The 27,849-nt window shown below is 40.9% G+C and overlaps 2 protein-coding genes across 7 annotated transcripts in view; one reads left to right on the plus strand and one right to left on the minus strand.

The window, feature by feature from the left end:
• Positions 1-11,803, minus strand: part of KCTD9 (potassium channel tetramerization domain containing 9) — a 61,390-nt gene extending 49,587 nt beyond the window's left edge. The window contains exons 1-2 of one of the 2 annotated variants that reach the window (XM_067745190.1): positions 11,516-11,800; positions 853-974 (exon numbers count right to left, since the gene is read on the minus strand). In XM_067745190.1, coding sequence (XP_067601291.1) covers positions 853-974; positions 11,516-11,563 — 170 coding nt within the window. In that variant the 5' untranslated portion in view covers positions 11,564-11,800. Of the gene's footprint in view, positions 1-852; positions 975-11,515 lie in introns of both variants that reach the window. The other variant, XM_067745192.1, reaches the window with a different exon arrangement.
• CDCA2 (cell division cycle associated 2) overlaps positions 10,985-27,849 on the plus strand; it is a 52,374-nt gene continuing 35,509 nt past the window's right edge. Inside the window, exons 1-6 of one of the 5 annotated variants that reach the window (XM_067745184.1) lie at positions 10,985-11,097; positions 12,236-12,428; positions 13,200-13,263; positions 13,356-13,529; positions 14,619-14,764; positions 27,636-27,786. In XM_067745184.1, the coding sequence (XP_067601285.1) occupies positions 13,200-13,263; positions 13,356-13,529; positions 14,619-14,764; positions 27,636-27,786 (535 nt within the window). In that variant the 5' untranslated portion in view covers positions 10,985-11,097; positions 12,236-12,428. Of the gene's footprint in view, positions 11,098-12,235; positions 12,429-12,552; positions 12,758-12,830; positions 12,973-13,199; positions 13,264-13,355; positions 13,530-14,618; positions 14,765-27,635; positions 27,787-27,849 lie in introns of those variants that run through there. The other 4 variants (XM_067745185.1, XM_067745183.1, XM_067745187.1 and 1 more) reach the window with 4 other exon arrangements.

The following is a 27,849-nucleotide window of genomic DNA, read 5'->3' on the forward strand; positions in this document are numbered from 1 at the left end:
GAACATCATTATCTTCACAACATCAATTTTAGAAAACCCACGCAGGGACTTCCCTGGCAGTCCAGTGGCTAAGACTCCACACTTCCAACGCAGGGGGTGTGGGTTTGATCCCTGGTCAGGGAACTAAGATCCGACATGCCTTGCAGCCAAAAAAATAAATAAAAAGTCCATGCTTTGCCGATTAAATGAGGTAACTTGGGCAAAGCAAATACAACTTAACTGGCACAGAGTCAGTACTTAGTTTGTGTTCCCATTCCATCTTCTTTGAGCCCCCTCCTGCTCCAAAATTCTATGATCCCAAGAGGATGGAATGAGGTGAACTGGACATTGGTTTTAAAATATGCCTGGCATACTTAAAAAAACAAAACCCCAAACAAACAAACAAACCAAAACCACTACTGTGGTGGATCACTGGTGAGTTAACTCTAGTTAAAATGCTATCTTATTTAGCAAGTTTTCACCAAAGCAGGTCTCTGTAAACGCTTATAAAATTTAAAGCATTCTTAGGAAATGAACTGAACAATAAGCAGTAGCATATAAAAGAGATCAATTAAGTTTCTAGTATTAAAAATTCGTGTCTTATTAGATCCGTTTCTAGTAACATAGAGATTCCTCATAGCCATATGTGAACTCTGCAGAAAGACTATGAGTATATTGGAATGTATTCAGGGTTTTCTATCTGATCAATGCATCATAAGTGCAAATTACTTAAATTCCAAAGAGCAAATTCTAGGCAATCATTTGCCAAAATTCTGCATTCTTAACAGTGATTAAATACTGCTTAAGGGAAACAGCATAGCACCAAGAAGCTGAGGGCACACTGTAGATGGCTTATAAAAAGGTGAAGGTTACCTGATCAAAGCAATATCATCAATCAGTCCACCTTTCCCATTATACACACTGGTGGCTTTTATGCCGAGTTTATTGCTGGCCACAGAAAGCAAATCAGATAAAGTTCCATATACAGCGACCACCTGTAAACACACCAGATTAATTTGAACAACTTACGTAATCAATTTCGTCACTCACAAATTAAAAACCACCATACTATAAACAGGTCTAAAAAATCAGATTATCATATAAAAAGAGATTTTGAGAGGTTCTTAAAAGTTTCTCTTTTTCTTTTATGACTGAAATATTTACTTAGTGCCTAACACTGCTGAAATCCAAGACTAGAGAAATCGTCGCTAAAAACAAACTACAATCTTACAGTATGTTAAACAGTGCTCCAGTTCTGATACAAAAGAGACCCGCACTTGACTTTAGATTCTGGCATTTTCTAGCTGTCCGCTCAAGACAAATTATTTCACCTCTTTATGCTTCTGTGGCTCTAACTGGCAATGAGGAGAACAGTTACACCTGTATCAGAAGGTCGTCACAAGGATGAAGTGAGTTAATGCATGATAAGAGCTTCCCAAAGTGCCTGAGACCTATTAAGTCTTTAAGATGTTGCTTTTACATTATTCCTTTTTTACAGGAATGGTTTACTTTTTTAAACAGGAAAAATTTACTGTTTATTATAACATTTACCATGTCAATGACCATATGAACAGTTAACGACTTCCCACCTCATTTAACTTCAATAACTATTTATATACTGTATAAAAGCCAGATTTTGGCTAACATTCTAAGTACAGCGTAGACCTGGGTTACAATGAATTGCTCCGTCCTGCTTTAAATCAGGCAGTCTGACACTTGTGCAACATACATGCAGTTGCTTAGGTAGGGGGTAGAGACTCTGTACATGTAGTGAATTCTTTGCTCCAGCCATAACTGTAACTGTGTATAGTTGTATCATTATCAGTCAGATCTCTGAAAATTATGAATAAAAAAGAGGGTGAGGAGATGAACCTGAAGCATGAGCAGCCAGCTGACTTCCCACAGGATACTGGATAAAGGTGCCATATGAAATGGAACCGGGGCTAGTCCTTTGTTCACTGGTCACTGGAGTACAGCAGACAGTGAATTTTTCGTTAAGTAAATGAACAGTCAAGGGTGGAGCGAGTTGTTTGCCAATAGGAGTGTGTAGTGTTTCTACCGCAGAGTACAGAGATTCCAACTCTTTTCTCTTGGATCATGACCTATGAGAAGTGTTGCAAGCTGGGGCATTTTGGGGAAGAGGGGTAGGCAAGCAGAGTTTAAAGGGAACTACGTGGATTATTAAAGATAATGCACAACCCAAGTGCTCATAAACGTCTGAATGGATAAACAAAATGTGGCATATCCATACAATGGAATATCATTCAGCTCTAAAAAGGAATACGATTCTGATACACGCTACAACATGCATGAATCTTGAAAACATTATGCTAAGTGAAATTAGCCAGACATAAAAAAGGACAAATATCATGGGATTCCACTTGTATGAGGTACTTAGAACAGGCAAATTCATAGAGATAGAAAGTAGAAGTATAACTGATTCACTATTCACTTTGTTATAAAGCAGAAACTAACACACCATTGTAAAGCAATTATACTCCAATAAAGATGTAAAAAAAAAAAAAAGAAAGTAGAAGAAAGGAGGTTATGGGGCAGAAGGGGTAATGGAGAATTACTGCCTAATGAGTACAGAGTTCCTGTTTGGGATGATGAAAAAGTTTTGGAAATGAAAAGTGGTGAGGTTACACACATGAATGTACTTAATGCCAACGAAATGTACACTTAAAATGGCTAAAAGGGTAACTTTTATGTTGTGTATATTTTACCATATGATAAAAAAGATAACAGCACAAAGCACCTGGCAGAGTGTCTTACACCCAGCAGACACTGACATAAATGACGGAAGCTTGAAGAACACGTGTCCCCCGTATTTCCTACCATTTTTCACCTTTGTAACAGAGCCTGGAATTCTAACCATTATTGCAGATACGAGTTCCAGAGGAGAAAGATTTAGAAAATTCTTAGTATAATAGCAACTATGACAAGAATGCTGTTGTTAGAAAGGAGGATCTTCTTACTCTCCCCTCACGGTTCCCAGACTGTAAAAGGTGTTTTGCATTTGCTTTGGTCAGTCGCTTGGCTCTTTGCTTCTTGTATAGCTTCACATGGTTTTCTTTCGCCTGACATTATCAGCTCCTTGCCCTAACATTAACTTTCTCCACCCCATTTCCTTTCACTTCTCTCCCTCAAGCATCATAAAATGGTTGGAAATTCTATGTATCTCTCTATATTATGCTCCTGAATTTAAATATTAGAGCATACCACTTTACCTAACTTATTTTTCAAAAATACATCACTTTGGGCTTCCCTGGTGGCGCAGTGGTTGAGAGTCCGCCTGCCGATGCAGGGGACACGGGTTCGTGCCCCGGTCCGGGAAGATCCTACATGCTGTGGAGCGGCTGGGCCCGTGAGCCATGGCCGCTGAGCCTGAGCGTCTGGAGCCTGTGCTCCGCAACGGGAGAGGCCACAACAGTGAGAGGCCCGCGTACCACAAAAAATTAAAAAATACATCAAATTAAATTGTTCTCTACTTCCATTCGATTGACTTGATTTTTCCTGTGGGTCAGTTGTTTCCTAATGAAAATACAGGCCACCTGCCATGTTCGAAAGCCACACTGTCCAATTTGGAAGCCACTAGCTACAAGAGGCTATTTAAGTTTTAATGTATTGCTATTAATTAAAATAAGTCAGTTCATCAGTTACAACAGTCATGTATGAACTGCTCAACAGCCACAATGGCTAGTGGTTACCATATTACACAGCGCAGATATGGAGTTATTTCCTTCCTCACAGAGCGTTCTATTGGATACTGCTGCTTCAAAGAGCAGAAGAAAGTCAGGAACAAGGAAACAACTATTTTAACTGTTAGGCTTGACCATGTCATAGCAATTCACAGTAACCAAGTGGTAGAGTCCAACTCAAACCCTGTTGTTTTGTATGGAAGGTTGAGTAGTTACCATCTTTCTTTTCTCCCCATTGAAGTCAAATTTGATTATAAGATTAAAAACAAAAACAAAGCCACACATCACACAGTTTGGCAATTTCAGGGCAATCAAAGTACAACAGGTGTTTCCTTGTAGGCTGCAATACTAAGGAGCACATTCTAGATACAAATTGAGTTCATATTTATTTTATTATCACTTAAATAAGCCCTCACATAGTATTGAACACAATTTATCATTACCTCAAATATTTTCTAACCTGACTTCCTATCTAGACTGTAAAGGTTTAATAATAAATTTTTAATTTGTAAAAAGTGGTTATTCAGTGAATTTAGGTAACCAATAATCCCTTGTAATGCTGATGAGCAGCAATGAAGTACATCCCTGTACTACCCAAATCTCTAACATCCAGAAAAGAACTGCAGCCAGTTTAAAAAGGATCCTCTTAAGTGTCACAGTGTCTGGTTTATAGCAGGTCTCTGATAAATGTTTCTTGAATGTCAGATGAAATTTTCATTGCTTTCAGAGTGTTGAACGAGGACATGCCTTTTCTGTGTGTGAGTCAGTTATATTTGTCTTTTCCACTGACATTAAGTTAAAAAACAAAGTACACAGTAGAAATGCTATTCTAAAGTGATATTCATATAGTTCATATGAGTATGGAAAGTGGCTATCTTTGGATAGAATTAAGGTTCACTTATGAGTTTTTGTTTTGTCCTCCAGATTTGTTACAATGAACTTCTATTAGTTATGCAATAAAGGAAAAAAGTTTTAACTTAGGGTTTCCATAGCTCTAGATACTAGATTTACAAATAAGAATTATTTTAGCAGTTGACAAGTAATCTGGTAATGGACAATTTTCTTTAAATGAAATAACCAAAGGGCCATCAATTAGAGAAAACAGCACTGAAATTACTGCAAAGAATCTTATAGCATTGAAAAGCTGAAAATTTACCTTAAGTTGGGCCAACATACTTGTTTTTCATTTGAAAGGCATTTTTAGCATGTTTTCAACAAGATCACTTTAGCTGACTCTCTTGAGCATACTAACAAATAACTCACAAATAAGACTGCAGACATAATATTTTAAATCTCAATCAGAATATCAGATTTTAAAATGTGATATACTTTAAAAGATTTTAAGTTTGTGAGAAAGTCTCAAACAGACTGGCACATGTACCCTTCATTATATATCAACTCTGCTGGGAAAAAGCAACATTGGAAATCTTGTATATCATGGATGTGAGCTCTAACCGTTATTTACTAAGCTGACTTTAGTCCTCAGAGAGGCCAAGCATTTATAAAATGATCACGCTTACAATGGCTATTTGCTTCACGTGTGTTCTACTTCCTAGCGTGGACTTGAAGTTTCCATGCCACTGTGATTATCCATTTTAATAACCTAAGCACTATACTTAGAATGGAAGCATTCTATGGAATAAACTGAGAAGCATGTCTATTAAAGTTTATGGCCAAAAAAATAAATAAATAAAGTTTATGGCCACTATGTTATACTACTATTTAACTTAATTCTTTCTAAATTTCAGATCCCACGACAAGTGAAAGCTATCCACCAATTGGGAAAGTAAATGGTACACTGTGCCTACCAGGACATATCAGTTTAATGAAGTTTTAATCTGTCTTTAAACACTGAAAACAAATTGTAATCTATGTTATTCAAATTTAAAAACTAAAACCTGCACATGTATTTAAAACATGTTTTTTTAAAATGCCCACCATAACTATTACATAATACACAATCAATAAATAATCATTGAATTTATGCAGGCCAATTTACCCAACCGACCCACCAATCACAATAACTAAATGTAGAATCTATTTACTCTGCCTACACTTTTAGTTTATACATTTCAAAAATTAACATTTTATTCCTAAAAAAGATGACTACATCAAGAAGACAAATGTTAAAATATTTAAAAATTTTAAAGTCTGACAACAGCAAATGTTGAAGAGGATATGTATCAATGAGAGGGTTTATGCAATGCTGGTGAGATATAAATTACCACAATGACTTTCAAAAACAATTTGCCATTATTTTAAAAAATTAAACATTCACATACCTTAATACCCAATAATTACAACTTCCATATATATCCTAGAGCAGTGGTTCTCAAAAGTGAGGTCTCTAGACCAGCACCATTAGGATCACCTGGAAGTAGATTAGAAATTCAAACTCCTAGCCTCACCCCAGACCTAGTGAATCTAAAGCTCTGGGGAATGAGGCCCAGCAATAGTTGCTCAATTCCTCCAGGTGATTCCAACACATGCTAAAGTTTGCAAACCACTGCCCTAGAAAGATGCTTCCACGTGTGTGCACCAGGATATACAGTAATACTCGTGGCAGCACTGTCAATTTCATGGCAAAATATAAAGAAAATAAACAACCCAACTGTCCACTGACAGGAGAATGGATAAACTGTGATAGTATTTGTATATACTTTGTATAATTATTATAAAGCAGTGAAAATGACTAAACTATCAGTATGTGGGACAATATAGATGAAATCTTAGAAATATTATACTGAATGAAAAACTCATGTCCAAAAAGACTATGTAGGGCTTCCCTGGTGGCGCAGTGGTTGAGAGTCTGCCTGCCGATGCAGGGGACACGGGTTCGTGCCCCGGTCTGGGAAGATCCCACATGCTGCGGAGCAGCTGGGCCCGTGAGCCATGGCTGCTGAGCCTGTACATCTGGAGCCTGTGCTCCGCAACGGGAGAGGCCACAACAGTGAGAGGCCCGCGTGCCGCAAAAACAAAAACAAAAAGACTATGTACAATGTGATACCAATTTAGGATATGATATATCCCAAAGCTGACAAAACATATAGTTTACTTATACATACATACGTGGCAAAACTATTTACTGAAAAAGAATTCATGAAATTGGCTGCCTTCATGGGATATAGGAAAGTAGACAAACACATTAAGTTTTGATAATATGCTATTTCTTGAGCTGTGTGGTAAGTTTACTGATATTCATTATATTATTTTCCTTTTAATTTTATGCATATTAATATTCTTTATTGTATTCTTTTATATGTATCAAATACATTTTAAAAACGTTTAAACTTGAAGAGCAAGTTTCTTATTAATGTTTAGATTTCAATAGACAAAGCTTTACATAGATTTTCACCTTTCTTCAACTCAACACAATGAATTCAACTCTGGAAACTCTGTTAATACCAACAACACATTTCTGACCTAATATCAAAGCCAGAAGAAAACAGGTCTGGGACCAAGACTGTAAACATCAGTACAGAATTAAGATCTATTTCATATCCCACTATATCTGCAGTGCCTGGCATGGTTCCTCCTCAAAGACGGAACTCAGTCTTAAGTGTTGACTGAATGAATGAATAAGGTATACAAAAGGTCTAAAACTGGCACAGCACATTATTGAATATTCTCAATTTTAAAAAAAGCAACTTATGTCCAAGATGTACAGAAACTTTGAATTTATATCGGGTTGCTCAAAAGCCACTCACTACATTCAGAGATCTAAGTTCTCATTTCATATTCCTCGATGCCAACTATTACACAGAATGTTAAAAGGAGAACAACGGGAATTCTGAGGCATATGGAGAGAGGATGAAAAGGTTCAAACCCGACTCTTCTGGAACAACTTAAACAAACGAAAATGTGAAGATCCCGTTTTTTTTAGAAATATGGCCTTCAAATGTTTTTCACTATGTACCCCTTAAGTAAAACGTTTTTGGGCATGGCCTCAAACATTTGTATACTTATTTACTTATTTATAAAGAATATACCACTGTCAGGAAGAATATAATTTCCCAAATGATAAGAGGACTTTTACTGACTCAAGATGATGAGTAAACCAGTAAAAATCCCGTAAATATTTATCATTAAGCTTAGTGAACTCCTGCCAAATTCAAGGTTGACTTTATACATTAAAAGAAAAAAAAAATCCGAAACTGTCTTTGTGTGCTGGAAAGTACTTTGAAATATCTTGCTAATTGAGATGACCTCATCCTATTATTGGCTAATATCTCAAAGAACGATATACACTTGGGGAGCAATTTACTGTTAATAGCAGTTATTAAATTGGACTTCAAATAGTCTTCTTTAAAATTTGGCACTTTTTGCCCTCTTCTCCGATCTATAAATCCACTGTTTTTTATTTGTGTTTTTTTTTAAAGATTGGCATTTTTATTTATAAATGTTTATTTATTTATTTATTGAGTTGTGTTGGGTCTTGGTTGCTGTGTGCAGGCTTCCTCTAGTTGCAGCGAGCACGGGCTTCTCATTGCGGTGGCTTCTCTTGTTGTGGAGCACGGGCTCTAGGCGCGTGGGCTCAGTAGTTGTGGCGCACGGGCTTAGCTGCTCCGTGGCATGTGGGATCTTCCCCGACCAGGGCTCGAACCCGTGTCCCTGCATTGGCAGGCGGATTCTTAACCCCTCTGCGCCACCATGGAAGTCCCTGTTTTTTGTTTTTAATCTGAGAGTTTATATTAGAAGTGGCAGCCCTGCCATTTCTCATGGCTTACTTGTGTTTGCCTAGTTAGTATTGTCTTTGATCTGCATCTTATTTGAAGGAATCTTGTCAAGCCACTTGGCATTTTGGTGAGGGTTAATTTAGTGAAAACGGTATAATACACATCTTAACCTGGCACATGTAAGCTTCACCATATAACAATATGCAAAAGGGAACCAACCGGTGAAGAAGCGACTGTCAGCTTTTCCCACGTGAACGTCCGGCCTCCTTTCAGAAGACCTGAGACCAGCTGACATTCTCAGTCATTAAAAGCACCTGTGTCGGGCTTCCCTGGTGGCGCAGTGGCTGGGAGTCCGCCTGCCGATGCAGGGGACACGGGTTCATGCCCCGGTCCGGGAAGATCCCACATGCCGCGGAGCGTCTGGGCCCGTGAGCCATGGCCGCTGAGCCTGCGCATCCGGAGCCTGTGCTCCGCAACGGGAGAGGCCACAACAGTGAGAGGCCCGCGTACCGCAAGAAAAAAGAAAAAAAAAAGCACCTGTGTCTTTCCAGATTGGACAAACCAAGTCTTAATATAATTTTATATCTTTAAGTAAAAGATATAAATAAAAGGTGTAATATTTATTCTTAAACTCTACTGGATCCACTTGCACGCCCCCTGTGGTGGACCCTCTCACTCTGGAAAGCACTGTTTTAGAGAAGGCACAGCCCCCTCTTCAAAACATTTAGTAGTCACACTTATGTTTACTCAGTGCACAGAAAAGTCAAAAGTCTATGATGTAGTCCCCTGCTGTGACTCTGTGTCTTCCTAACCCCAAGCTTCACGGCCCAGGCTGGCAACCACTGAACAAGCTTTAAAGGAGGGAAACTTATTTGAAAAAGACAGGTATTACTCTTATGGCCAGGAAACAAAAACAGAGGCTAGGTAAACAAGGAGATGATGAAAGTGACACAGACATTCCAACCGGTGGATAGGAAACCAAACTCTATCTCCTTGTAGTGCTTTGTTTCAGCTCCATGAAAAATCATGTCAAGATCATGCCAACTCTGACAAAATACAGTCACTATTTATACAGAAAATACATGTTACGTATTATTCTGCTCTCTTTGGTCAAATAAGAGTAATTATAATATTATTTTTTAATCAGCTTAAGGGAGAGGAGAGGAAACACTGACAAGTTTGGCACAGAATGTTTTCCAGTTAAGTAGCAAGGATTATGGCATGACTTATTTTTAATATTGAATCATACTGGTATTCTCTAGTTTGGGATTTTATAATCTTTGTAACATAAACACATTTAACTATTTGAGTTTTTTCCAATTCTCTAGCAAAATATTTTTAAAGCAAATAAAATCAAATCCAAAAACCTAACCTAGGGCTTCCCTGGTGGTGCAGTGGTTGGGAGTCCGCCTGCCGATGCAGGGGACACGGGTTCGTGCCCCGGTCCGGGAAGATCCCACATGCCGCGGAGCGGCTGGGCCCGTGAGCCATGGCCACTGAGCCTGCGCGTCTGGAGCCTGTGCTCCGCAACGGGGAAGGCCACAACAGCGAGAGGCCCGCGTACCGCAAAAAAATAAAACGAACAAAAAACCTAACCTAGTCAAAAGTAAGTAGCTTTCAGAAAAAAGCCACCTTATTAAAAATATGGCAAGACTAAGCCAGCCAACTTTTGACAAGAACAAAATTCAGTAGTTTCAGAAGAAATAGTTAAATATTTATGGCTGGGTCTAAACATGTTGTCTTCCAGGAATGACACAGCAGAGATGTTAAATAAAAGGGTCAATGAGAGATCTGTTTTTGAGAACGTACTGCAATTGTAAGTTTGGATCTACTAAATCTTTCTTCCCGTAACAATATATGTTTTAGATTATGAGTAGTAATCAACAGACAAAACAGGTACAGAAAAAGTTAAAAAGGGTCAGAAATAATGTGAATCTTGGGAAGCCTATTTTGAGGCAGCATTTATGAAAATTCAAGAACTTGAATTTATTATGCCAGTTCTGTTTTTCTATGAGTATTAAATCTCTAAAACCAGAAGAACGCAACATTATAGTCAACACACTACAGTGCGGTTCAAATTTTTACAGCACGTTCACTCAAAACTGCACAGTAGCTGGAAAGCCATTTTTTTAAACCGTGGCACAATTACGCTATTTAAAAATGTGCAATGTTTCCGAAAGATGCAGGAAACAAACCATTCCGGCTAATGAAACAGGGAGCCCAATCTATCTTCATCTCAGACTCACAAGGCTTAATTATTTCTAAACGTCATTTAGCCACACCATAAACGTCTGCCTTAAACAGTCAAATTTTCCAAAGAAGCCGAACTTTCATGGGTGGGGCAAGAGGCTGAGAAGGAACAGGATTCATGTTGGCTTACTCCAGCGTTGGAAAAATATTTAGCACCACACACTCAACAAAGGCCTAACACAGCAAAGAGCAATGTCCAATCAATCCATTTTGGTCTCTTGTCCTAGTCCTCTACGGAACTAAAATACGGCGAAAGACTAAAGCGAGTACAAAAGTTTGACGGCGGCGGGGCTTGGGGCTCCTAAAGTGGGGGAGGGAGGGGGACCATCAAGAAAATGTCACCAATTTTCCATCCGTCTATTGGCCCTAGGATGGGAGAGTGTTTTACTCATCCACGGAGAGAAAGAGTTGAAATTCTTTTCACCTGATCAACCTTACACGCCTTAGTCGTTACGGCCACTTTCCGGAGCAGACCATTACTCAGCACGAAGGTGGGAACCGGCGCCTTCTGTAGCCAGGGGTGGGGGGCAGCGGGGTCTTGGGGGAAGTGGGAAGAGGAATAGAAGCATCAGGTGACAGTGGCCCCCTCACGCCCTCCGAGACCTCTGTTCTCCAGGACCCACACCTGGACTTGGGAACGACTGAGCACAAGTTGACCTGCGCGCTGGTCCCCAGAGCAGCTGGGGAGTCCAAGGGCAGGCTCGGGCTAGGGATTCCGGGGGTGGGGAGGAGGCCGCGGGGACCCGACGTTCGCCTCCTCCTGGACGCCCCCCACCCCGGCGCACGCCCACCTCCCCGCTCCCAGCCCCTCTCCCCAACTTCAGCCCTCAGCCCTGTGCGCCCGCTCCGCACTCCGCTGCCCTCGCCCCCAGCAGCCGGGCCCGCCTCGCCTCCTCCCGACCCCCTTACCTTTCCATTCTTGGGGCTGCCGTTAAGGAACAGGGTCACCCGCCTCATCGCGCTGCCCCCACTGGGTCCTGAGTGAGTCGCCACCCTCCCACCTGGCTCTCCTCCCACCTTTTTCTTTTCCCGCCCTTCCCCTCCCTCCACCCACTCGGACTCTCCTCCCTTCGCCACCTTCCTTCCCTTACAGACACACACACACAGGCACGCACTCTCCTACCCACACCCCAAGGTTGGCGGGTCCTCCTTCCCACCCCGCCCCTGGGCTCCTCAGTCAGCCTGGGGCCCTTCCCCCACCTCTCCCAGACTGACTCTAAGCTCCGCCAATCAGCGGGCAGCGCCGGCCAAAATTCAGCCAATCATCGCCCTGCACTGGGTGGGCTCTAGCTAACCCAGCCCAGGTGGAAGGAGGGAAGAGAGGCTGCAGTGTAGCCGACGGGGAAGGGTTATCAGCCAATCAGAGCTGAACCTGGAGCCGAACGGCGGCTCAAAGCGTTACTGAGCAGGCGCATAGCCAACACCAGGTAGAGCTCATCTGCATACGGAGGCGGGGCTTGAGGGAAGAGGCAGAGCGCTGGAAGAGATCCACAACCAGTCAGAGCCTCCCAACTTTAACCCCTCCCACTCGCTCAACCCACCGAGGAAACGGCTGCGGTCGGGACTGGCTGATTGGGTAAGAGCCAGCCCGTCGTTCTGTCAGGATTGGTTCAATGATTCTTTTCGAAGTTCGCAGCATCCAATCGAAAGGCCGGGGACGGAACCAAACGGCTAACTAGATAATTCCTCCGCGAGGCTCTCACGGAAAATAGTTCCCGGGGACGCAGGTCAGTAGTGGAGCTCTCTGGACAGTGTGTCAACTGCGGCTAGCGGTGGTGTTTCTCGGAGCCCACGAAGCCACTCCTGTTCCTGGGAAGGCGAGGTAGAGGTCTGGGAGAGTTCGGTGCGCGCGCGCACACGTGCGAGTGGCGTGGGCGTAGAGATTCTCAGAGTAACGCCGGGACGCCGAGGAGGCGGGGCCGGCGATTTGAATCGGGCGGCGGGCCGCGGCCGGGCGGAGGGGAGGGTATAGGTAACGCCGGCTGTGGGGTCTGGGGGTCGGCGGCCGGGGACCAGGTAGCCCCCCGCGGCTGGCTTGGCGGCCGACAGTTACTTTCTCGAGCGAGCCCATCAGGACCAGAGAGCCGAAGTCTAGAAGGCAGGACAGCCACGACACTCATCGGCGGAGTGTTCAAAATAAACCCGAGGGAGGTAAGGCAAGCGGCCTGGTTGGGAATTCCGAGACAGTAGTGGCGCAGAGCTGTTTCTTCGACGTGTTTCTCAGAAGTGTGTTCTACTGGATCACCCGCCTGCTTTTTAAAATGCAGATTTCTGGGGCCCAGCCAGACCTCCTGAATTAGAATTTTTGGGAATCCGCAAAACCGCTTCTCCAACAGGGTGCCTGGATGATTCTGATGTTCGCTAAGGTTGGAAAGCCTTGGCTTTATTGTATGGGATCTGCTTTGTTTCATCCCGAGCAGCAGTTTCCTCCATTTCTCTTTAATTTGAGCTCCAAAAGTAGTCTCTTGTCATCCGTTTTCGTGCCAGTATAGGTTGTATTAGAATTCAGTCTTGAAAGAGGATCTCGATCAAATCACATTAATTTTGGAGGTGGGGTTATTTTTCTTTTTTCTTTCTTCTCTCTCTTTTTTAGATGGATGATAGTTCAAAAGACAGCAAGCCCCTTGAAACCAAGGAGTCTGCTATTAATAACGCTGGTATGTAGTGACCTGTTGTTTCTTTGTGAAATTTAAGGTTTAGGTGTTTATCTTGATGATGATGTTTAGACCCTACATGTTGTCTGTTTCAGAAGATACCTCTTTCATTTTGGGAAATGGGAAGCTTGTAACTCCTCACAAGCCTGCAGCTGAAGTGACTCCTAATCGTTGCATGTCAGATGCTTTTCAGTCACCTTTGAACTTTTCCACAGTAACTGTGGAGCAATTGGGAATTACACCTGAAAGTTTTGTAAAGAACTCTTCAGGTAAGAGATGTTCTTCTTCTATTGCAGTGCCTTTAAAAGTTGAAAAATTAAACTCTATTTTGTTCACTTACCCTGTGTATCTTATTACTTTATCTAAATTGATTGACTCTCAGACTTGCTGGATCAGGGAGATCAGGGTCCCAGGGCACCCAGCATGATACTGTTCCTAAGTCACAGCTACGCTCCAGGCCCAAACTGGAAAAGGACATGTGTGCGAGTCACTCTTTGACCCGACACATGGGATACAGGAGTGTGTATGTGAAAATAGTAATACATTTTATGGTCATGTATGGTAAAAATGAGAGAAAGTTGAAGGGCAATTAAGAAAATATGACATTGAAAGACTGGGGCATACCTCTTTCAAAATCTCAAACAGAAAATTGACTCAGGCTAATCTCCCTTATGGAATAGAAATGAAATTCACCTGTGAAGTCTGATTTAGCTGAAGAAACAAATAATGGGAATGGAATTAGAGAATAGAATTTAGAAATGGAGGGTAATGGGGGACTTGAAAATCAGGGGGCACTAGACTAGTAATACCTGATGGAGACAAGACCGAAGTGGATGCCAACCTGTGTTCCCTTCTCAAGAACATCATTCTTAGACCTTCAAAAAGCTAGACTGGTTGGAATTCAGGGTAGTGTGCTGAAGGTAGACAGGTATCTAAGAGAAACAAATTATTTTGAACAATTGAGGATGTGAGAGTGTGTGCCTGGGGGAGATCGTCCTTGGGGATCAGAAAAAGAAATTTTGAGTCCAAAGCAATCCATTACCAACTCTGTGCAGGAAGTAAGAAACAAAAATGAGACCTGTTAATTCAAATGTATTCATGCATTTGTTCCACAACTTTTTGATAAACACCTGCTATGTGCCAAGCACCTCTCCAGGGGCATGGAATAAATCAATAGACAAAACAAAGGTAGCTACCCATCTGATAATGTGTGCACAATTTTGCCTGTACTTTTCCACTTAGATCCCTGTACGATGCGTTCATCATATTCTCTCTCAGGCTGGTGGATCATGGGTATTCAGGGCATGATTACTGATTGCCTTGTTGTGTTCCAACTTACAAAAGAGTTTTTATTATAGGAAAGTCATCATCCTACCTTAAAAAATCCAGACGACGCTCTACAGTTGGTGTTCGGGGCTCTCCGGAAACAAACCATCTAATTCGTTTCATTGCCCAGCAGCGGAATTTAAAGAATGCTTCTTTGACCAAGAATTCCCCTTGTCAGGTATGGTTTTGTTTTTTAAGTTCCGTCATGAATTCTTCTAGGAGTATGTTTTGCTCTGTTAGAAAGCTTTTGTACAGAGTTGGTACTCTCCAGTGCACCTCATCCGTTTTGGATCTGGAGAGAGAATATTTTCTCTGTGTCTTAACAGAGATTGTGCGCTTAGTTTAAATGTTGATGTTGAGCATGGTTCTGTTAAAGGCTATGAGATCCTGGATAGAAGTGGTGTTCTGGAGGCGCTTTCTGTTTTATTTTGCACACTTTTGTCTAGTTCATGTCTGTTTTTCTCTAATGAGGTGAGGCAGTGTTTTCCGACCTTTTTCTTTTAATATTTTGTCTGTAAGTGTCTAATACTTTTGTGACTACTGTGTGTTGACATGTAGGGGCAAGAGTTCCCCGCACCCCCACCAAAATGTATTTGGGATAACCTTGTGGAAAGGAGCGAAGTGTTTGTTGATGGGGAAGTATTTAGATATTTTTGCAGATTTTTATCAGAATAATACATGCTTCTAAAAAAGTCAAATAGTACAAGACTTGCTACGAAAGACAGTCCCGGGCTTGCCCTTCTTTGGCTCGTTTGGCTCTTTTGGTATGGGCCTTCCTATTTTAAAAAGTACTTTTATTGCCACTTCTTTATTTTTCGTTTTAGACCCTGTGTATACATGAGGCTGTTTAGTGCAGTGCAGGGCTTCTCAGAAATTATCTGCAGATTCCTGGGAATACCTGAGTCCCATCCAAGAGGTCCATGAGGTCAGACTATTTGTTGAAACAGCACTAAGGTGTTATTTGCCCTTTTTCACTGTGTTGATGTTTGCACTCATGGTGTAAGAGCAGCGGTGGTTAAAACTGATGGCATCAAGCAATCATTTTACCTTCAACCCTGTTCATCGTTTACAGAAAACAATAATAAGGCCAGTTTCACTTAACATCCTTGATGAAGCAATAAAAATCATACATTTTATTAATTTTCAACCCTGGAATATTATGTGTGACGGGAAGTAGACACCAGGCATTTCCAAAGTATATACCGAAGTGTGGTGGGTGTTTCCAGGGAAGTTATGGATGTGATTGTTTGAGCTGTGAGTTGAACTAGCCACTTTTTCGTGGAACATCGTGTTTATTTGAAAGAATGACTGACAGACATGGTTAGTCAGACTTGGGAACGTGGCTGGCATTTTCTCAGAAATGAACAGTGAACCTGCCACTTCAAGGAAAGCCAGATATTTCTTACCAAGAAAAAAATTCGAGTTTTTGAGAGAACATCAGAATTTTGGAAAACTTGTATTCATGACTGTGATCTTACTTGACAGCTTCCCAATGACTGCACTTTTCTGATGAATCAGTGGGGATATTAATGTGACGTTTGGATATTGCACAGTAAAATATGTTAGCATTTGGAAGATACACATAACTGAGTGAACCAGTATTTTCTACGCGACCAGTACATGCAAATTATACCCTCAAGTTGCAGGATAGGCCCATGGATTTTAACATAACAATATGAAAAGTTCATTGATAAGATTTCATATTTGACATTGCAACTGTTTAAGAAATCTTCATTGAATTTTGTGTTGCATTAAAGGATATCCACAATTCTGGAAAAGCTGTTGAAATATTCTTGATAGATATAACGAACGTGAACTAAGAGTCTTTGGTGTGCTCAATAATTCTTTAGGGTGTAAAAACTTCTTGAGAACTGTGTTAGGGTATATGGGAACATGGCCTGTGGAGCTGTATTGTCGGCGTTTGATTCTAGGCTTTATTATTAGTTAATTGTGACTTTTGGGAAATTACTTGAATTTTCTGTTCCAGTTTCCTCACGTATAAAACGGGGTGATAATGTAGCAGGGGTTTTATGAGGTTGAATAAATTAATAGATATGAAGTACTTACAACTGTGCCTGGAACATGGTATGTTTTATGCTATCATTGTTGTTATTTCTGTGAAAAATGAGGATTTTGCTCTCACATCTCCTAGCCATAGCTGTCCTGACACTTTCCTCTTCCTGCCTTCCTACCAGTACAACCAATTACAATTTGTGTTTAAATTAGGGTTTAGTATGTATTATCTAACCCTATAGATATTTTTCATGAATTGCCATATGGTGTGTTAGGGCTGTATTTCCTTTCTTGCATGATTTTTGTTTTTCCTGTGATTAATAAGTACTTTTTTTTTTTTGGTTTAGTCTTTTAATTTATCATGATGGACTATCTTTCACTGTGCATTGTTGAGGACATTATAGTTTTGTTGAAGTTTTCTTCCTTATTTCATGGGGTCTCATTTTGCTACCTAATTATTTTAGGTTCTGGCTCATTCTCAAATCTTTCTTCAGATGCCTTGTGATCCTTGACTCTGTTCACATTTGAAGGTGCAACACTTTAAAAACTGACTGGGAGCTAACTGTGTGTGGTCTGGCTCTGTTGGCTAGTGGATTTCCATGTAGGACAACGGGGCCACTTTTTCAGTGAAGGAACTCCCAAATATTAGAATCCTGTGGGTACTTTCTCTTTGGCAGATCTGTTTTCTTTGAGAGAATTCCTGGGGATGTAAACCTGAGCCCTAGAACCGTGGAAGGCAAATGTGGAAAGTGGCTGGAGGTCATTGAGAAGACTTAGACAAACTGTTTTCAGTACAGGGCCTCCTATCCTTAGCTGTTTAGATCTCATAGAGTCCTAAAACATAAAGGTTCCCTCCAAAACATAAAGGTTCTTTGCTATTTGTGGAGAGATCTGTGGGTTCAAGTGCTACTGATACAGCTTCAGCATTGCCCTGGACCCTTGTTTCAGACATATTGAATATCTGATGCTTTAGATAACCTGAGCCTTTCTGGGGGTCTCTAGCAAGTCTGCTTGTTTCCTGTTATCAGACCACCCTAAGGAGCCCCTGTCAGTTTCAGCTTTCTCTGGACTAAGTCGGTTTTTGTTTGGTGACATTCCATATCTGCTGTTGATTTTTCTTTTTTTTTTCTTAAGGATATACATACACATATGTACATAAACACATCCCCACACACATCATATGACTGTACTTATTAAAAGAATTACTGGAATATATAGTTGTAGTATCTAGCATTGAGATATTCAAGAATGAAAACAAGAGTAGTGGAGGAAAGATGAGGGATATATATTGCAAAATGATCACCGCACATAGTTACAAATTCTTTTTTCCCTGTGATGAGAACTTTTAAGATCTACTCTTTTAGCAACTTTCAAATATGCAATACAGTATTATTAATTATAGTCACCATGCTGTATATTATTTCCATGACTTATTTATTTTATAACTGAAAGTTTATACCTCTTGACCCCCTTCACCTATTTTTTACACACTCCCAACAACCAGCCACCAATCTCTTCTCTGTATTTATGAGCTTGGTTTGACTTTTTTGTTTTCTTTTGTGTGTTTGTCTTAGATTCCACAGATAAGTGAGATCATATGGTATTTGTCTTTCTCTGATTGACTGACTTAGCGTAAGGCCCTTGAAGTCCATACGTGTTGTTGCAAATGGCAAGGTTTCATTCTTATGGCCGAATAATATTCCATTGTGTATATACCACAATTTCTTTATCCATTCATTCATCAAGCGACAATTAGGTTGTTTCCATATCTTGGCTGTTGTAAATAATACTGTGTTGAACATGGGCGTACATATATCTTTTTGAGTTACTGTTTTCCTTTGATTAAGCACCCAGAAGTAGAGTTTCTGGATCATATAGTACTTCTTAATTTTTTGAGGAACCTCCATACCGTTCTCCATAGTGGCTGCACCAATTTGCATTCTGACCAACAGTGCACAAGGGTTCCCTTTTCTCCACATCTTCACCAACACTTGTTCTCTCTTGTGTTTTCAGTAATAGCCATTCTGACAGGTATGAGGTGATATGTCATTGCGGTTTTGATTTGCATTTTCCAGCTGATTAGTAATGCTGAGCACCTTTTCATGTACCTGTTGACCATCTGTATGTCTTTGGAAAAATGCGTATTCAGATCCTCTGCCCATTTTTTAATCAGATTGGTTTTCTGCTGTTGAGTTGAAGTGAGTTCTTTTTGTATTTTGGACATTAACCCCTTATCAGACATATGATTTGCAAATTTGCTCCCGTTTGTGCAGAAGCTTTTTAGTTTAATATAGTCTCACTTGTTCGTTCTTGCTTTTGGTGCCTTTGCTTTTGGTGTCAAATCCAAAAAATCATCACCAAGACTTATGTCAAGTTGCTTATCACCTGTTTTCACCTAGGAGTTTTACAGTTTCAGGTCTTATGTTCAAATCTTTAATCCATTTTGTGTATGGTATAAGATAATGGTCCAGTTTCATTCTTTTTTGTATCTGTTCAGTTTTCCCAACACCATTTATAGAAGAGACTGTCCTTTTCTCGTTGTATAGGCATACCCCCTTTTATTGTGCTTTACTTTATTGTGCTTTGCATTTCTTAAAATAAATTTATTTATTTATTTTTGGCCGCGTTGGGTCTTCATTTCTGCGCGCGGGCTTTCTCTAGTTGGGGCAGGCGGGGGCCGCACTTCGCTGCGGTGCGTGGGCCTCTCACTGCAGTGGCCTCTCTTGTGGAGCACGGGCTCTAGGCGCACGGGCTTCAGTAGTTGTGGTCCGCAGGCTCTAGAGCGCAGGCTCAGCAGTTGTGGCACACGGGCTTAGTTACTCCATGGCATGTGGGATCTTCCCGGGCCAGGGCTCGAACCCATGTGCCCTGCATTGGCAGGCGGATTCTTAACTACTGCGCCACCAGAGAAGACCCCCTTTTTTTTTTTTTTAACAAATTGAAGGTTTGTGGCTACCCTGAGTCAAGCAAGTCTACTGGCACCATTTTTCCAACAGTATTTGCTCACTTTGTATCTCTGTGTCACATTTTGGTAATTCTTGCAATATTTCAAACTTTTTCATTATTATCTTTTATTATTATATCATATCATTACTATTAAGGTGATCAGTGATATTTGATATTACCATTGTAATTATTTTAGGGCTCCACGAATTGCACCCATATAAGATGGCGAAAATTGATAAATGCTGTGTGTGTGTGTGTGAGTGTGTGTGTGTGTGTGTTCAAACTGCTCCACCAACCTGCCATTCCCCCATCTCTCTCTCTCTCTCCTTAGGCCTTCCTATTCCCTGAGAATAACACTATTGAAATTAGGCCTCTAACTGTTCAAGTGAAAGGAAGAGTTGCACATCTCTCACTTTAAATCAAAAGCAAGAAATTATTAAGCTTAGTGGGGAAGGCATGTCAAAAGCTGAGATAGGCTGAAAGCTAGGCCTTTTGGCCAGTTAGCCAAGTTGTGAATGCAAAGGAAAAGCTCTCGAATAAAATTAAAAGTTCTACGCTAGTGAACACACGAATGATGAGAGAGCAAAACAGTCTTACTGCAGATATGGAGAAAGTTTTAGTGGTCTGGATAGAAGATCAAACCAGCCACAACATTCACTTAAGCCAGGGCCTAATCAAGAGTATGGCCCTAATTCTCTTCAGTTCTATGAAACCTGAGAGAGATGAGGAAGCTGCAGAAGAAAAGTTTGAAACTAGCAGAGGTTGGCTCATGAGGTTTAAGGAAAGAAGCCGTCTCCATAACATAAAAGCAAGGTGAAGCAGCAAATTATCCAGGGGATAGATCTAGCTAAGATAATTAATGAAAGTGGCTACACTAAACAACAGATTTTCAATATAGATGAAATAGCTTTACATTGGGAAAAGATGCCATCTAGGGCTTCCATAACTAAAGAGTAGAACTCAGTGCCTGGCTTCAAAGCTTCAAGGACGGGCTGACTCTCTTGTTAAGGGCTAATGCTGCTGCTGGTGACTTGAAGCTGAATTCAAAGTTGATTTACCATTCTGAAAATCCTAGGGCCCTTAAGAGTTTTGCTAAATCTATTCTGCCTGTGCTCTAAAAATGGAACAACAAAGCCTGGATGATAGCATATCTGATTACAGTATGGTTTACGGAATATTTTAAGCCCTCTATTGAGACCTACTGCTCAGTGAAAAGATTCCTTTCAAAATATTACTGCTCATTGACAGTGCACTTGGTCACCCAACAGCTTTGATGGAGATGTACAATGTGATTCACGTTGTTTTCATGCGTGCTAACACATCTATTCTGCAGCCCGTGGATCAAGGAATAATTTTGATTTTCAAGTCTTATTATTTAAGATAAACATTTTGTAAGCCTATAGCTGTCATATATGGTGGTTCCTCTGGATCTGGGCAGAGTAAATTGAAAACATTCTGGAAAGGATTCATCGTTCTAGATGCCATTAAGGACATTCATGATTCACGGAAAGGGATCAGAGATCAAAATATCAACATTAATAAGAGTTTGGAAGAAGTTGATTCCAACCCTCGTGGATGACTTTGTGGGACCCAAGCCTTTGAGGGGTTCAAGGAAGTAACTGCAGATGTGGTAGAAATAGAGAATTAGAAGTGGAGCCTGAAGATGTGACTGAATTGCTGCCATCTTATGATAAAACTTTTAAATGGATGAGGAGTTGCTTCTTATGGATGAGCAAAGAAAGTTCCTTGAGATGAAATCTATTCCTGGTAAAGATGCTTTGAAGACTGTTGAAATGATGACAAAGGATTTAGAATATTACATAAACATAGTTGATAAATCAGCTGCAGGGTTTGAGAGGATTGGCTCTAATTCTGAAAGAAGTTCTCCTGTGGGTAAAATGGTGTCAGACAGCATTGCATGCTACAGAGAAATCGTTTGTGAAAGAAAGTCAATCTATGTGGCAAACTTCATTGTTGTCTTATTTTAGGAAATTGCCACAGACACTCCAACTTTGAGCGGCCACCACTCTGATCAGTCTTTGAGGCAAGACCCTCCACCAGCAAAAAGATTGCTGCTCACTGAAGGCTCAGATGATGGTTAGCATTTTTTAGCAATAAGGTTTTTTAATTAAGATATGTACGCTGTTAGACATAATGCTGTTGTGCACTTAATAGAATACAGTATGGTGTGAACATAACTTGTATATGCACCGGGAAACCGAAACATTTGTGACTTGCTTTACTGCAATATTCACTTTATTGTGGTGACCTGGAACCTAACCCACAGTATCTCCAAGTTATGCCTGTAGATTCTTGGTTCCTTTGTTGTAAATTAATGGAGCATATATGAGTTGGCTTTTTTCTGGGCTCCCTATTCTCTTCCATTGACCTATGCATCTTTTTCTGTTTTGATTACTATAGTATTATAGTTTGAAATCGGGGTGCATGATGCCTCCGGCTTTGTTGTTCTTTCTCAAAATTGCTTTGGCTATTCAGGGCCTTTTGTGGTTCTATACAAGCTTTAGGATTGTTTGTTTCATTTCTGTGATAAATACTGTTGGAATTTAGACAGGGATTGCAGTGGATCTGTAGATTGCTTTGGGTAGTATGGACATTTTAACAATATTATTTCTTCCAGTCCATGAGCACAAAATATCTTTCCATTTATTTGTGTCTTTTTCAGTTCCTTTCATCAGTGTCTTATAGTTTTCAGTATGCACGTCTTTCAGTTCCTTGGTTAAACTTATTCCTAAGTTTTTTATTCTTTTTGATGAAGTTGTAAATGGGATTGTTCTCTTAATTTCTCTTTCTGATAATTATTTGGGTGTAGAAACACAACATTTTTGTATGCTTATTTTGTATTATGCAATTTTACTGAATTTGTTTATTCTAGCAGTTTTTTGGTGTAGTCGTTTTCTATATATAATATGTATCTGCAAATAGTGACAGTTTTACTTTTCCCTTTCCAGTTTGCATGCCTTTTCTTTTCTTTTTCTTTCTTTCTTTCTTCCTTTTTTTTTTTTTTTTTTGCCTAATTGCTACTTCTTGATCTTTAAGTGTTATGGCATTAGTTATTGACTTCCCATTGTGTTCAGTGGAAAGTTAGCCCTCTTTCTTCCTCATACCTTTTATCGTAAATGTATGTATGCACTTCCCATCCTCTATAAGTTCCCAATAGATTGGTTACATCAGTATTCGAATGTTTACATCATTATGACCATGTATGTTATTCTGACCTGTTTTTCCTTATGCATTTGTCTTACTCTGTCCCTTTAACTCTTCCTAGACCCCCATGGCATCCCATTCCTATGCCTGTCCATCACAGCAAAGCTCCTTGAACAGCCATCTGTCCTGTCTTGCTCCACTTCCTTCCCTCCATTCTCTCTGCTGTAGCCACTCCAATCGGACTTTTGTTTCTACCACTCCATTGAGAAGACTTTTGTCTTTGATCACAAATGGCCCGCATCTTGGCCAAGACAAAGATTAAGTCTAAGTTTGCATCCTACGCAACCTTGCCTCAGCTTTTGACTGAGTTTAGCTACTCCCTCCTTGAAGCGTTTTCTTTGTTTCTGGGATACCACACTGACCTGATTTTCTTCCTGTGTCACTGTCATCCGTTCCTGTGTTTCATTTGCTTATTCCAGGCCTTCCAGTTTTCCCCTCACAAATGCTTGAGCTCCCCAGGGCTCTCCTCTGCCCCCTTTTCTTTGCTTTCCTTAGGTAAACTAATCCTTTGCTATGGCTTTGAACATCATCTATAGGCTGATGACTCAAATGTCTAACAGTGGCCCAGAGTTCTGTAGAGCTCCAGACTTAGATACCCAGTTGCCTATTCACCATCTGCCTTTGGGTGTTCCAGTAAGCATTCCGAGTGTTACACGGCCACAGCCAAACTTCAGGTTTCCATCCCCCACGAGATCCTCCGGTCAACTTCCTCATCTCAGTACACGCTGCCGTCCAGTCGCTCAGGCCAACAACTTACCAATCTTCCTCGGTTCCTTCCTTTTTTTTCCCTTTTCATCTCCCACATCCAACCCATTATTACCTTTCGGCTTCATTTCAGAAACCTATCTGTAATTCCTCATGTCCCCCAGCTCCATTGCTACAACCCTAATGTGATTTCTACCTGAATCACCAGCTGCTTCTTCATAACTGGTCTCCTTATTTCCCTCCTTCCCTGGTCCGTCCACCATCCCACAGAGCAGTCAAAGAGATACTTTTAAAGAATGAATCAGATCATTCACTCTGCCTCTTAAAACCTTCCCGTGGCTTCCTGTTATGCCGTGAATTAAACTCAAACCCCATCTTGAAGCCTTGAGTGCCCTCCCCGATCTGAGCCCTGCCTATCCCTATTCTCAGCTCGCCATCTCCTGCTGTTTTCTGGGCACGCAGGCCTTCTTCCTGCTGCATACTCCTTCCATCTCAGGGCCTTTGCTCTTGTTCCGGCTTGTTCTTGCAGACTGCCTTCCTCCCCCAGTATCTTCCCTTAACTACCACTTTCTGTTTCAGTTCCAACTCAGATGTTACTCCTGACAGAGCGCTGTCCTGACTCAAGTAAAGCAGCACTGTTATTACTAAATCACACTCTTTTTTTGCAGTACGCGGGATCACCCCTTTTTTTTTTTTTTTTTGCCACACTCCTTTTTTACCTTCTCAGTGGCACCTCTTGTACCTGAAACTATATTAATATGTTTTCAGAGTTTCACTCTAGAATGTAATTTCCCCCTGTATCCTGAGCCCCTTGAATAGTTTCTGGTACGTGGAAAGAATGTTGACTGACCGATATAATTCCTAAGACAAAAGCATCAAAAATGCAGTACGTTTTTGAATGCTTCCTTTACTTTTTGTATATGAACATTGTTCTCTTTCTCCGTCAGGAAACAGAGAAACAACAATTTTTAAAATAAATTTATTTATTTATTTATTTTTGGCTGTGTTGGGTCTTTGTTTCTGTGCGAGGGCTTTTTCTCTAGTTGCAGCGAGCCGGGGCCACTCTTCATCGCGGTGCGCGGGCCTCTCTTGTTGAGGAGCACAGGCTCCAGACGTGTAGGCTCAGTAGTTGTGTCTCACGGGTCTAGTTGCTCCGCGGCATGTGGGATCCTCCCAGACCAGGGCTCGAACCCGTGTCCCCTGCATTAGCAGGCAGATTCTCAACCACTGCACCACCAGGGAAGCCCAGAAACAATTTTGACTGGGGAACCTTTAATTTGTTTAAAGCAGTATTTCAAAATGCTCCAAATTCCTAGCACATTAAACCTAACCCTCCCGTGTTCAAATATAAGTACAAAAAATGTACATTCAACGTAAATTGTATGACTTTGGGATAAACCCTTTCTTTCTCTATATCTCAGTTAGGTAAGAGTTGACCACCAGCTTTTTATAAACGTTATGTGCCGTTTATGTCGTAAAGGTTTATATCATCAATGATATTTGAATTTTAAATGTTGTGTTATTATGCAACAGAGTTTGCTTTATGAAGGTATTTAACTGGGAATAGAATCCAGTGTGTGAGCAGATTCACCATCAAACATGGCTTCAAGATTTTAACTGATTTTTCTCCATATGATATTCTAAAGGGAGGTAATTTTTTTACTTTACTTTCGCCTCTTAGCATAATTTTTTTAATTGGTGTAAGCTCCAAATCAGTGGAAATATGTTAGTCTAAATAATAAAGGGGGAAAAAAAAAACCCTAGAGAACCTAACCAGTAATTTATTTTACAGGTGGCAGAACTATTAAATTGTATATTGCTTACACTTGTCTGGCACTTCTGTCCCTGCTAATACCAATTTAATTTGACCACTCTTTGGTTGAAATCCTGTTAGCAGGGTTTCCAGAGAGCTCCTGTGCTTAGACCATTTTTTTAACTATTTGACTTTGTAGTTTCAGCGAATGGCTAGCTTTTAGCTCTAAGGAAGTAAGCTCCCATGACATCAGGAAGATTTAGCTGGGGGGTGCCAGAGGGGAGAGGGTATATGTGGGTGGGTGTCGAAGCTACTTCAGAACATCTGTATATTGTTCTGGCCCCTGGGGAGAGGGTGTGTCTGGATGGAAATGAATAGAGACTAGGTTGGATGGAACTAGTTATGCTACGACCTACATGTGACAAAGGTGCCATGCAGATCATTTTCTAAGGATATTTTTGGAAAACTTTGGTAAAATTTCCAAATAGACAAGTTCTTCCTATCCCTTCTTCCTTAGCCCTGTCTCCAGGATTTTGATGCTTTCTTGTGATCTCCGTATAGTCTGTCTGTCTCTCTCTTTTTTTCTTTTGTTGTTCTTATTGGGTAAACTCTTTGCTAACTGTACAGACATAAAATTCTTACTACTGATTTTAATTTTTATTTTGTATACAATTTTTAAAGGTTACACTCCATTTAGTTATTACAAAATATTGGCTATATTCCCTGTTTTGTTCAATACATCCTTGTAATGTGTCTTACATCCAATAGTTTGTACCTCCTATTCCCCCACCCCTATATTGCCCCACCCCAGCCCCGTAACAGCTAGTTTGTTCTCTATATCTGTGAGTCTGTTTCTTTTGTGTTAGACATTCACTAGTTTATTGTGTTTTTTAGATTCCACATATAAGTGATATTATACAGTATTTGTCTTTCTCTGTCTGACTTATTTCACTTAGCATAATGCCCTCCAAGTCCATCTTTGTTGCTGCAAATGGCAAAATGTCATTCTTTTTTATGGCTGAGTAGTATTCCATTGTATACATATACCACATCTTCTTTATCTGTTGATGGGCACTTAGGTTGCTTCCATATCTTGGCAATTATAAATAGTGCTGCTATGAACATTGGGGATGCATGTATCTTTTCGAATTAGTGTTTTTGTTTTTTTCAGGTGTATATCCAGGAGTAGAATTGCTGGGTCATATGGTAGTTCTATTTTTAGTTTTTTGAGAAACCTCCATACTGTTCTTCACAGCGGCTGCATCAATTCACATTCCCATCAACAGTGTACGAGGGTTCCCTTTTCTCCACATCCTTGCTGATGTTTGTTATTTGTGGTCTTTTTTGTTCTTTTTTCTTTTTTTTTGCGGTACGCGGGCCTCTCACTGTTGTGGCCTCTCCCGCTGCGGAGCACAGGCTCCGGACGCGCAGGCTCAGCGGCCATGGCTCACGGGCCCAGCCGCTCCGCGGCATGTGGGATCTTCCCGGACCGGGGCACAAACCCGTGTCCCCTGCATGGACTCTCAACCACTGCGCCACCAGGGAAGCCCTGTGATCTTTTTTTTTTTTTTTTTGGCCACGCCACAGGGCATACAGGATCTTAGTTCCCAGATCAGGGATTGAACCCGCACCCCCTGTGTTGGAAGTCCAGGGTCTTAACCACTGGACCACCAGGGAAGTCCCTATTTGTGGTCTTTTTGGTGATAGCATCCTGACAGTTGTGAGGTGATATCTCATTGTGGTTTTGATTTGCATTTCCCTGATGATTAGCGACGTTGAGCATCTTTTCATGTGCCTACTGGCCATCTGCATTTCTTCTTTGGAAAAATGTCTGTTCAGTTCTTCTGCCCATTTTTTAAGGGATTAACATTCAACATACGTAAACAACTCGTACAGCTCAACATCCATATAGTCTCTTAAACTGGCCTCTCAAACATTTTGTGTGGAACCTCTTTCCCTTTCACATTTGATTCGCTGAGGCTATCTCAGGTTATGGACTCTCAGTTATAAAAGAGCGTCCTTAACCACCCCTCCCCCCACCCCCAGAAAGAATCCTTTTAAAGATTGTCAAGCCCTCAAATAATTGGGATGTGTTTTGTCTGGGTGCCTTTTTAAAGTGCTTTCTGTCTCCTCCAGATTTCTCCTGTCTGGTCCATGGGCTTGTCAGTATCAGTACTGGCCAGCCTATAGCTCCACATTTATACTTCCCATGTAGCTATTGCTCTTTGCTCAGATTGAGGAGGAGAGAGGAGAAACGAAGACGATGGCTGTACACCGAATATTCAGACTAAGAGTGTGTCGTTCACGGGAGGAGAGGCTCTGCTCTTTTAACTTATTACCTCTGCTCTTCAAAAAGCCTGTCTTTGGTTTGATTTATAATGTCCTCTGTGCTTCTGTATTTTAACAGGGCAGCCCTGTTTTGTATCGAAATGTTCATTCTTTAAGAGAACAAATATCTGCCTTCCAGTCAGTTTTTCACTCCATAAAGGAAAACGCGAAAATGACTGACTGTCCTGAACTCTCAGAGACGGAAGGAGAGTTCAAGATCACAGGCTCAAGTGAGTAGAAAGAAGGGCTTTAGTATTTATTCAGACCATGCTCAGTATAAAGATTTAGTTCTA

Source organism: Pseudorca crassidens, chromosome 7 (assembly GCF_039906515.1).
Source record: "Pseudorca crassidens isolate mPseCra1 chromosome 7, mPseCra1.hap1, whole genome shotgun sequence".
Taxonomy (NCBI): Eukaryota; Metazoa; Chordata; class Mammalia; order Artiodactyla; family Delphinidae; genus Pseudorca; species Pseudorca crassidens.